This window comes from Myotis lucifugus, unplaced genomic scaffold (genome assembly GCF_000147115.1).
Source record: "Myotis lucifugus unplaced genomic scaffold, Myoluc2.0 scaffold_3, whole genome shotgun sequence".
In the NCBI taxonomy this organism is placed as follows: Eukaryota; Metazoa; Chordata; class Mammalia; order Chiroptera; family Vespertilionidae; genus Myotis; species Myotis lucifugus.
The window spans coordinates 28,211,177-28,223,290 of NW_005871051.1; the positions used below are offsets into that span (position 1 = coordinate 28,211,177).

General features: G+C 51.3%; 1 protein-coding gene across 1 annotated transcript in view; it reads left to right on the forward strand.

Annotated features, from left to right (window-relative positions):
- Positions 1–11,310, forward strand: part of INPP5D (inositol polyphosphate-5-phosphatase D) — a 95,833-nt gene extending 84,523 nt beyond the window's left edge. The window contains 5 exon segments of the mRNA XM_006082792.3: positions 931–1,080; positions 1,922–2,018; positions 3,858–4,124; positions 8,056–8,668; positions 10,208–11,310. Coding sequence (XP_006082854.1) covers positions 931–1,080; positions 1,922–2,018; positions 3,858–4,124; positions 8,056–8,668; positions 10,208–10,210 — 1,130 coding nt within the window. The 3' untranslated portion in view covers positions 10,211–11,310.
- Positions 11,311–12,114: the final 804 nt, after the last annotated feature.

Consider the following 12,114-nt stretch of genomic DNA (forward strand, 5'->3'; position numbering starts at 1 on the left):
TTTTATTAGTGTTACCAATAATGCTGAGATGATCTCTTTGGGGACATTTTTATGTTCTCCTGAAGCTACATTTTTTTATTCTTTTGGATCATCTTTTCAGGATGAGTTCCATATTTGCTGGTCAAAGGGTATACATATGCCCGTGATTCTTGGCCCTTGTTATGGAACTGGTTGCCGGAAAGGCTGTCTTGCCATGTGGACCTTGCCACGTCCCAAGGTCCAGGTTTCCCTGAGCCTCGCTGGCGCTGGGTATTTTTCTTCCTTCTGTTTTGTGCTAAGTTCATGTCTGTGAGAGAGTCTCTTTGTGCTGCTTCATTTGCATTTGTGATGGCTTTCGAGGCTGAATGAATTTCCATTTATTGAAATTAACCAGCTACAGTTCTCTTTTGTGTGAAATGACTGTTTGGGTGATCTGCCTCTTTATCTGCTGGGGATTTAATTTTGAGGAGTTCCTCCTGAGTTCAGATAAAATCCCTGCTTTGTGAAGCTGACTGCAGAGAATGGTCCCAGTCAATCATCTCATTTTCCTATGGTTTTTTTCCCCCTCTGTGTAGAAGTTTTAAACTTTTATATTCTCTTACCTGCCAATCTTATTTTGTCATTTCTGACATAGCTTCAAGCCTTAGAAAGTTGTCATTCCCTCCAGCCAGGAGATTAGTGTTTAATTCTGTTTTTCTGCTGGATTACCTATGATTTAACTTTTTTTCACAGCAACTCATCTACATGGAGTTCATTTGCTATAAATGTTGAGATGTTTTCCCAGATTGCTGAGGGGTTGTTCTAAAATGTTTATTTGATGATCCCTGCCTCAGCCATCATCTTGAATGACTGTCTTTGGTGGAAGAACTAACTCTCCAGGCCAAATTCATGGTGTTTCTCCTGCGAAATGGCAGGGTCTTGACATGACTGTTGTCCCTTCCGTGTCCCCAGGCGAGGGCTGCATTGCTCTGCGGTTAGAGGCCACGGAAACACAGCTCCCCATCTACACGCCTCTCACCCACCACGGAGAGATGACAGGTCACTTCCGGGGGGAGATCAAGCTGCAAACTTCCCAGGGCAAGATGAGGGAGAAGCTGTATGGTAAGTGGCCATGACCCCCCACCCCCAGCCCTCGTCAGCGCTGCGGGGTTAGACAGGAGTGAGGGTTCTCTCGGCAAAGCTGTTGAATATTCTCTCTGAGAGCCGGGCATCGTCCTTGTTTGGTAGATGGGGAAACTGAGGCACGGAGAGTTTAAGTAATTGACTGAAGGTCATATACCAAGAAAGCAGCCAGCCCAAGGTGAAGTGCAGGTTCACCCGGTGCCAAGCTGAGATTGTAAATGAGATGGGGTTCTGCCCCACGTGGACAGTGAGACAGCAGGGCTCACTACATGTGGACCCTCTGGCACCCTCGGCTCCTCAGAGGGCGCTGGGCCATCAGGGGTGCTGCCTCCCATGGATGTGGCCCCCCTTCCGCCCTGTGGGAGCTCCTTTCTCTAGCAGGACTGTGGGTTGGAATGAGGAGGTGTCGGCACCTCTGCAACCACATGTCAGTCAGAAATGAAGACAGGGTCCCAGCTGCCCACAAAGAGGTTGGCTTTGGTACTGGAAGCTCTGCTGGAGCCGCCTTCTTCTATTTGTTTTATTTGGATCTGCCCAGAACAACTGGCTTGTTTTGTCCTTTGCCAACACCAACAGGTGGGAAATGTCACATGAAATGACCCCTCTGGGTCACACATGTCAATTCTCCTCCCTCTGAAGCTGACAGGCATAACTAATCAATCACTGAACTCACAGGAGGTGTCAGAATCTTGCTTAGCCTGCCTCCCCAGGCAGCAGTATTCACCATCCCGCTCTGGCATGTCAATGGAAACCTCTGCCATCCTGGCCCAGACCTGCACGCTGGGCCCTCACATGCTTCTTCCTGGCCCTTTCCTTGCAGACTTTGTGAAGACTGAGCGGGATGAGTCCAGCGGGCCCAAGTGTCTGAAGAGCCTCACCAGCCACGACCCCATGAAGCAGTGGGAACCTGCCTCCAGGTAGGGCAGGGGGGTTGCCAGGGCTTCACAGACTAGCTGGCCTCGCAGACCCAGCACCAGAGAGGGTAAGTGGAGCACAGAGAAACTGAGCTCAGCCAGGAGAGGCGCTGTCCTGACCACAAACCCATGTCTCTAGGAGTTAGTATGACTGCACCAGGCCTGGTGACTTCTCTGTGTTGGAAACTTCAGTTCTGTTCCACAAACATGGGCTGAGCACCTACTATATGAAGATTCTAGAGAAACCAAGGCAGATTAGGTGCCATCCCTGACTTAGGGACTCATAGCCCCACCCAGGAGAAAGCACCTGCGGAGATGGCTACATGGAATGGTTGCCGTGTGTCCTGGGGACAGCAGTCTTGGCTCCGTGGCCACAAACCCCATCCTGTTCCTAGGGGAGAGGCCACTGGGGGAAATGATGCAGGCTGCTCTTGGCAGAGACTGGGCTGGCAATAACCCGGAATTTAGAAAAGTCCCCAATAACAGAGTCACCCCAGCTCTGACGTGATCTCAAGTCCCAGAAAGAAGCCCAAGGCTGTCATGGTCTCTTACCTCCCAAGGGAGCAAAGTTGTGCTGTTTGCTGAGCGAAAATCCAAAGCCTCTGCAGAGCCCCATGCGCTCTGCCCCTGCTGGTCCCCACACTGCCTGTCCTCCCAGCCAGCCCTCGCACACGCCACCCACCCACTCAGAACACGGGAGCTCACGTCTCCAGCCCGTTCCTTCGTCTATGTCCAACCTCTGAGGGCTGTAGCCATGGATGCTAAAGTATTCCCACTCCATCTTTTTCTCCCACTGTTACCCATCAATGAAAGCATCACAGCTCTCACATGTCTGCTCTGCTCCAGAGTCAGGGTCAGTATAGGTCTACAAATTATTTTCCTTTTGACTAGTATTAGAATTAATATTTGTTAAGCAGGCACTGACGGCTGAGAGTGAGCTGTGCACAGAACCAGGCTGGCTGAGCAGAAGGGAGCTGGGAGGCTTCGTTATAAACTGAATACTCAGAACTCTGCCTGTTCGTTCTCATGACAGCCCTGTCTTACAAGGATAGCACTTCTGTCACCAAGAGGCAGCACAGTGTTGGTGTCTCAGGTCTCCTCACCTGGGCCATCCCCTTGGCAGCTTTCAGCTGACTTCCCATGTTTGAGACTCCAGCCTTGACCTTTGTCCTCTCATCTTCAAATGCCCGCATGGCCACTTCCATTCTCACGCCTCACACACAAACGCCGATGTGTCTCAGGTGGAGCTCTCCATTTCCCCCACCCCAGCCTGCCCTCCCCCACGGTCACTCGCCCCACCAGCCTCAACAGCTTCTCATTCTGTTCTCCCCACTTGCTCATAGGCCCTCCGATGGTTCCTGGAACAGTTAAGGGCCATTGCAATTGCTCTTACCACTGTCTCCCCCGCTTCCTTCTTACCAGCCTCCTCAGATAGGCCTTCCCTGGCTACCCTATGCCCAGTGGGTCCCAAGGCTCCTGCAGTCTATCCCTGCCCCTTTTGTGGCTCTCATTCAGACTTCGGCTCTGTATAAACCCCATGCGTCTCAGTCACTGAGTTTTGTTTGTCTCCCCAACCAGATCTGAGATCCATGAGAACAGAGACTATGGCTGCCTTACTCGCAGCCATATTCCCTCTGCCTGGCCCAGGGTCTAATGCACACTAGGCACTCAGAAACTACTTTGTTGTATGAATGAATGAATGAATGAACGAACGAATGAATGAACAAATCCACTGCCCAAAAAGTGAAGGAGTTGAGGAGATCCTGAGGGGTCCTGCAGAACAGCAGAAAGCACCGTCCTCAGGCTGGGACTGACTTGTGACTTTGTATGTCTCCCCCACAGGGTCCCTCTCTGCAGTGGCTCCAGCGTCACAGAAATCATCAACCCCAATTACATGGGGGTGGGATCCTTTGGGTACATAAAACAGAACCTGTCCCCTGACCAGCAGCCCACAGCCTGGAGCTATGACCAGCCACTCAAGGACTCCTCCCTGGGATCTGGAAGGGGAGAGACCCCTCCAACACCACCCTCCCAACCGCCCATATCACCCAAGAAATTTTCATCCTCCATAGCAACCCGGGGCCCCTGCCCCAGGACACAGGAGTCAAGGTGAGTGTTCTCTTCACCAAGACCTCTCCCTTCCCTACGTTTTCACTCCTGGGAAACCCAGCCCTAAGACGGAAGCTGCATGAGGGCAGGGGTGTGGGTCCACTTTAGTCTCTGACTCATCCTTGGGACCTGGAGCACAGTAGATATTCAAGAAATACTTGTGGAATCTCCAAGTCCTACCCTATTAGTGTAAACTTGATTTTTTTAAATAGAAAATTTTAAAGATACGGTCAAGAAAAATACCCTCCTATAAAAACTACATTTATTGAAAAATACATTTCTATAACCAGTGAACCCTTTAGGCAATCTCTCACTCCCTCGAGGCCCCTGGGGCACAGAGCTGGGAATTTCCATGTAGAAGTCCCTCTCCAACACCAAGTTCCCTTCTCTCTTCTTAGCCACGAGGTGCCTGTCCCCAGGTGCAGCTTTCCCGTTCCTCCTGTTAAGGATAGTCAGCAAAAGCCACAGCTGAGCCTGGGAATGCCAAAGGGAGAGAGCAGCTAGCCTGCAGAGGGAGGGGCTTTGGCCGTGAAACTTCAGCAAAACTTCAGCAAAGGCCAGGAGGTTAGAGAAAGATGGCTCAGACAGCCTGTGTCAGGAGGAGGGAGCCAGGGACAAGCCCAAGCCAGGTAGCCAAAGCCATAGCCACCTCTTATACGTGCCACCGTAACCAAGCAAACCATTCATAAGCATCTCATGGAAACATAAGATAGGGAGCCGTGCAAGTTTCTAGTAACCATGGATGACAGATGGAAATGGAAAGTGCAGAGCCCAATGAACAATGATCAAAGATACACAGATTATCATTAACATCATCTTTCCTTGGTGGCTGTCTTTCTTGTTTATAATGACTTCTGGGAGCTGCTCTCTTTTGTGAGCACTTACGTTTCTCAGTGGTATTTTCTGTCACTTCCTAGTAGCCAGGGAAGGGAGTGCTGTCAAACAGTATTCTCCCTCATCTCACCACTTTCCCACCTTTTTGAGGGGCAGCTTACAGTTTTATTCTTTAAGCTTTTATCTAAAAATTTTTAATATATTTTATTGATTTTTTACAGAGAGGAAGGGAGAGGGATAGAGAGTTAGAAAAATCGATGAGAGAGAAACATCGATCAGCTGCCTCCTGCACATCTCCCACTAGGGATGTGCCCGCAACCAAGGTACATGCCCTTGACCGGAATCGAACCTGGGACCTTTCAGTCCACAGGCCGACGCTCTATCCACTGAGCCAAACCGGTTAGGGCTAAAAAAATTTTTTTTAATGGATAAATGAATGGAAGGAAGGAAGGAAGGAATAGAGGATGTGGCAGGTGGGACAGGAGAGGACAGGACAGGATAAGTGTGTGGGAAATGTGTTCCCTCCAGTTTCATGGACAGTGACAGCTTCAGAACAGGGACATCTGTAGGCAAGGGGCCCCCAGGGTGGCAGTCTAAGCTCACTGCTCACCAAGGAGGTGATTAGAGGCAAGAAGCCAGCAGCTCCCACCCCTGCCTGCAGCCCTCTTAACTGCTCTCAATCCCTGGCTCAGCCTGAGCAAAGCTGTGGAAAAGGGGATGTCACCGGCATCCTCCATGTCGCCTCACCATTGCTCTACACCCAAAGTAGGATGACCAGCCATCCCAGTTTGCCCAAGACTGTCCCTTTTTTGCACTAAGAATCCCACATCCTGGGAGCCCCTTGAATCCTGGGCAAACCTGAACAGCTGGTCACCCACCAAAGTCATGTGGTTAGAAAGATGGCTCTTCTCAGCCCCTGCTCGGTGCTTCACTGCTTTAGGAAAGAATCCACTCCAGAATCGATCTGTGAAGTGGAGTCCTTTTGCCACAGGAATTAACTCTGTGCCATGGATATTGGTCGGTTTGCTTACTCCACAACCGTGGCCTACTATGGGAATTGGTTTCCTATCACCTTTGGTCATGGAAATAAGACTTACATTTTTGTTGTGATTTTCCCAGTCTCCCCTCCCCCAACCAAGCTTTCCCCTCTGCAAGAATGACAGCAGCCCCTCCCAGAGGCAGAAGTTGAGTTGCACCATCTCTGCTCTTGTTGTTGGGGAGTGAGCTTTGGAATTAAAAAAAGACTCACATCCAGGGCCCTGCCCCTGATTCTCAGAGGCAAGTCTCTCCTTCTGCTCAGCCACAGAGAGTGGGCTGTAAGGTGTCAGATGTTGAGTTTTTCTCTTCTCCTTCTTGCCTCTTTATTAGAAGCTGATGGTCAGTGCCGCTTGTACCTTCCCACACCTTCCTTCCTGGGGCTAACTCATAGCAAAGGTCTTCGAGGTTCCAGACGGGGACAGAGGGTGGCCTGTGGTGGAGAGGCAGCTTTCCAAAGACTTCCTTCAAGGCTCCAACATTCCTAGTTATACAACTGCTTCCAGGTCTTTCCAAAGAGGAATGAGCCAAAAACTGAGTTGACAGTCAAGCCCCCATTGGCATGTCCCCGAGGCTAGTCTCCCGACACCCCCTGTCATCTTGTCTCATTGGCACCTGGACAAGGATGACATCTCGCCCCGCCCCCTGAGCCCACACCTTACTCCCCAAAGAGTCTGTTCGCCATGGCTTCTGAGCAGTGTTTCAGCCCATCCCATCAGTGAGAAGTGCCATGGCTGAACAGTCCGTGGGTTCCCAGGGACCCACATTTTCTTCTCGACAGCCTCCTTTTTGCAGAAAGTAGATCCCAGAAGACTCTCCAGGAGATTATGCCATTGGCCCGAAAGTAGCATGTGGTCCCATTCCTGGTTCTCATAATTTGCTCTGCAGGAAATCGCCTCAAGTAAGAGCCATAGAAGCCAGGAAACAGACGGAGGCAGCGCTTCCCTGCTTTGGCCTATGATAGGCGCTCCCTCTCTGGCCACAAGTCAGCAGGCCCACTTGCTTGCTGCTGGCCTGTTTCCCCATCTCTCCAGGTTCCCTCTGATTTCCAGTGTGACCACTGTGCTTTCCTTCCCACCCTACACGAGGCCATGAAGGAAACTGTGGTCACTAGGAGCTCTCCAGGGAGAGACTGTGTCTTAGGAAGAGAACTATGTTAATTGGGAACATGGGCCCCTGAGCCCAGATTTTGTCCTGTTCACAGCTGACTCCTGGGCCTGGGGCACACAGTGGCTCATACATATCTGTTAAATGGCACTCCTTGACCTGGGACTCTCAGGTAGCACAGATGGTGGCTGAGGGTGTCTAGTCACCTGCAAGGCTTTCATTCCCCTGAGGGTCAGAGCAGAATTTGCTAGAGACAGCAGAAAGGCGGTGGGATCCTTGCAGGGAGCCAGGAAGATGGGTCTGTTAGCAGTAGTGAGGGGCAGGCTGTGGAAGGCAGGCCTCTCTGATGAGGACTGAGGGGCCGGTTTTGATATTGTGCCATGTAAGCCCTCTTCCTCTTCCTACAAATCCTTCAGCAAACTCCCCTTGCTCACCAAGGCTCTGGTGGCAAATGTCCAGGCGACAACTGAGATTACCTATGTGAGCATCAACATATGACTAACACAGTTCCTTTTCCTTTCATTTTTAATATTTTAATTTATTTCAGAGAGAGGAAGATAGAAGGAGAGAGGAATGGAAACATCAATGATGACAGAGAATCATTGATTGCCTCCTGCACGCCCCCTACTGGGGATCTAGCCTGCAACCCAGGCATGTGCCCTGACTGGGAATCACACCATGACCTCCTGGTTCATAGGTCGATACTCAACCACTGAACCACACCGGCCAGGTTCCTTTCATTTTTAATTTTGTTTTTAATTGAGGTGAAACTCACGTAACAGGAATTACCCGTTTGAAAGTGAACAATTCAGTGGCATTCAGTATTTCATAATGTTGTGCCACCATCGCCTCCATCTAGTTCCAAACATTGTTATCGCTCCCCAAGGAAAACCCATAGGCTTCAGGCAGTCATTCCCCATGTGTTTTCCCCATGTGTCCTCTTCTCACGTTCCAGGCCCAGTGACTTGGGGAAGAACGCAGTGGAGCCTTTGCCTCAGGAGGACCCCAAGCTGACCAAGCCTGAGATGTTTGAGAACCCACTCTATGGATCTGTGTGTGCTTTCTCTAAGCTGGTTCCCAGGAAAGAGCAGGAGTCTCCCAAAATGCTGAAGAAGGAGCTCCCACCCTGCCCAGACCCAGGAAGCTTGTCTCCCAATATCCTGCTCTCCAAAGCCCAGGAGCCCGAGGGCAACAAGGGGACAGGCAAGCCGGTGCCTATACCTGCACCCACACCCTTCATCAGTCCCGCGCCTCGGCTCCGCTCCTTCACTTGCTCGTCTCCTGCCGAGGGCCGGCCGGCCGCAGGGGACAAGAGCCAGGGGAAGCCCAAGGCCCCTGCCAGCTCCCCAGCCCCAGTGCCAGCCAAGAGGCCCATCAAGCCTTCCAGGTCAGAGCTGAGCCAGCAGGCCCCGCCAACCCCTGCCCAGCGTCCTCCCCTCCCACTCAAGAGCCCAGCCGTCCTACACCTGCAGCACTCCAAAGGCCGAGACTACCGTGAGAATGCCGAGCTCCCCCACCACGGCAAGCACCGGCCCGACGACACACCGCTCAGCAGGACTGCCATGCAGGTGCCCTGGGCTGCCTGTGGGGGTTCATGTGTGTGTGCGTGTGTGTGACACACTAGCCATGCTAAGGAGTGCATGCACGTGAGCCATGTGCACATATGTGGCACAACCACCATGCCCAGGAGTGTGTTCGGATGCACAAGCGAGTGGGTGTGCATGTGCACATGATACAACTACTGTGCCTAGGAGTAGTGTGCCTGTGAGCTCATGTGCATGTACCTGCGTGTGTATGATATAACCTGTCATGACCAGGAATGTGCTCAGGTGCACATGGGCTGGCATGTGTGCATGTGAGTATGAATGTGCATGATCCGACCATCCAGCCTAGGAGTGGGTTCTAATAAACAGTGGCTCTGGGAGCTGTTCTGTGAGGAAGGGGTGGAGGCGGGATTTGTGTCAGGCCCATAGGAATAAGGTTCTAGACATACGAAGAGCCCAGCCCTAGCTGGATTGGCTCAGCGGATAGAGCACCGGCCTGCAGACTGAAAGGTCTCAGGTTCAATTCCGGTCAAGGGCACATGCCCAGGTTGTGGGCTTGATCCCCAGTGGGGGGTGTGCAGGAGGCAGCTGATCAATGATTCTCTCATCATTGATGTTTCTATCTCTCGCTCCCTCTCCCTTCCTCTCTGATTAAAAAAATAATTAAAAACAAACAAACAAAAACAAAGAGCCCAGATCATGTACATTTCATTCTTATCATCATTAGTATTAGTACTTAAAAATTTCCCAGTCCCCTTCCTTTTCATAAAATAGATTTCTTTTTTAGCAGAACTAATAATGCTTAGAACAGATTGTGGGGCCAGAGTGTCTTAGGTTTGAATCCCTGTTCTCCAGCTTCCTGGCTCTGTGCCTTGAGCCTCAGTTGACTCATCTGTAAAAAGGGGGCTATTAGTGGAACCTGCCTCATAGGCTTATAAGGAGGCTTAAATTTTATTATATACTAGAGGCCTGGTGCATGGATTCATGCACTGGTGGAGTCCCTCAGCCTGGCCTGCTCCCTCTCACAATCCGGGACCCCTCAGGGGATGACTGAGAGCTGGTTTTGGCCCGATCCCCACAGGCCAGGCCGAGGGACTCCACCAGTGCACGAATCCGTGCACTGGGCCTCTGGTATGCATATAAGATCTCTGGTTAATCTTTTCCTGCCCTTCCCTCTCCCCCCTTCCCTCTGAGATTCATCAATCTTTTCCATGCCTGTGGTTTCTGCTCCCGCGCTGAGCGTCTGACCCCTGGTGGTCAGTGCACATCATAGCTACTGGCTGGTCGGCCAGTCACTTAAGCTTTTATATATATAGATTATTGCTATATGTTATCGTGTACATCTAAATTATGTATTTACATGCTATATAGTCCTATAACATATGCATAGACCTATATAACATATATTTAAGGTACTTAGGCCTTTACTAAGTGTTGGCTCTTTTCAGCACTCTGTTAAAGGAATCCTGACCTAGACCACAGCGTGCAGGGACATGGGGACCTTTGGTTAAATCTGGCCTGGTGAGAATGCAATGCTGACAGTCTTCTGTCCTTGGCCCACAGTGAAGGCCCTGGTGAGCTTCGGTGAGATGTGAGCCCAGAGGAGCAGCACAAAGCCACTCGGACCCTCTCCTGGGACTTCCTGTTGGCCTCTCCTACCCAGCTTCCTGTGCAGGGCTTCGGACTTTTCAGGAGAGGCCAGCTTCTGCATGGTCGGCAGAGTGTGTTGGCTTCGAAACTTGGCCCCAAGTGCTGAGGTTGGAAGGAAAAGCACACCCGAAGGGGAACAAACAACTCGGGCACCTGGGCCCCCAGCTTGATCTTGGTACTTGGGACCCAAGAGCCTTGTTCCGGTTATCATTTTGAAGAAAGGAACTAAAGCGCTGATTTCCAGGTGGAAATATAAATAATAATAATATCAATAATAATAATGGCTGCATGTACCACGTGCCAGGTACCTGCTAAGTGATTTACAAACATTATGAGTTGAGTCTTCTTCAGTCCACCAAAACCACGTTCCCAGATCCCCCAGTTCAACACAGTATGTTCTGAGTGGTTTGGACAAAGCATTAAACATTAAGGCCAGTGCCCTCCTGGAGTGAGACAGGGCTTGGCCTGCAGGGAGCTGGAGAGTCAGTATTAATTTAGGGTACAAGGAACCTGACCTGGACACAAACTGCATTAGCTAAAGCCCCCAGGAATTCGGGCAGAGCTGGTGCCGAGATCAGGGGTCTCTCTGGGTCCTCTCAGTTCTTTATTCTGAAAAAGGACAATCAGCGCTTCCTCTCCATGGGAAGTGCAGCTTCAGCCTGGGCTAGAGATGCCCAGGCCTGAGCCAGGTCCCCCATGCCCTCCCTGATGTGGGCAGCCACCACCAGGCCAGCCCCCAACACTCCTCCCGTCATGCTAATACCTGGCTGCCTGGAGGGTGGGCCTCTTGGTGCCCAGCTCTCAAAACTGTGCAGCCTTTTCTTTGAACTCTCATGGCTTTTGGCCCTGCTTCCTTGGTTACTAGCATAGATCGGTGACGTCTTTCCTTGTTTTGCTTTTTCACATAACAGAATTAATGCAAGAAACCAAATCCAGAAAAGTGTGTGAGTGCCTGAGACTGGATATGCACCCACATCCCCTTGTGTGCAGTCTGTGTGATCAATAAATTGTGCCTCTCTCACTCAGCTCTCATCCGTGTGGCCTTTTTTTCCTAACATTCAGCCACAAACAATGCTTCTAGGCTGTTGGGGATGTAGAGCAGCAGCAAGGGGAGGGGAGGATGTCGAGGTTAACAGTGGTGATGGGCAATCTGGTTAGAACCAGTTTGAAATTGGGCCTGGACCAGGAACAGCAGTAGATGTCACACATCTTCGAGGAATTCCAGGCACCTGCAGCCGCCCAACTTCCACCAGAGTCATCCCCCCAACCACCACCTGCTGTCCTGCACTCACAAGTTCCTCCTGGCTTTTGTAAGTGTTCATTGCTAAGCTGCAGAGACAATAGACACTCCCCAGGTCATGGGCCTTCAGCTGCCTGCATTTGGGGACAGCATGCACTGCCCACGGGTCAGGGAGTGGCCCCCATGCAGAGAGCCAGATGGGTGCTGCTTGGCCTCACCTCCAGGGTACTTTGGCCTGGGCTGATGTTCCCACCACCTCTGGCTACTCAGCCTCTGCTCTGTTTCAGACCGTAAGGGAGTGGTGTTCTTGGCAGCCACGGAGCAAACCATTCACTGGCCTTCAGCAATGGCCTGTGGAGGCTGCCAGGGTGCACTGGCATGCTGGGAGTGAGAACAAAGAGCTTGAGCTCCCACCTTCACTGAGAATGAACATCCAGGCCCTCACCACCATTTTTGAAGGTTCCCAGGAGAAGCAAGTTGAGCAGCAGTGTGGGGTGCATCTTGGACTCCTGGTCATCTTTTACTCTGAGTTCTGGTGGCCTGAGCAAGCCCAGGGCCCGTTATGCCTCTCGCCAAAGCT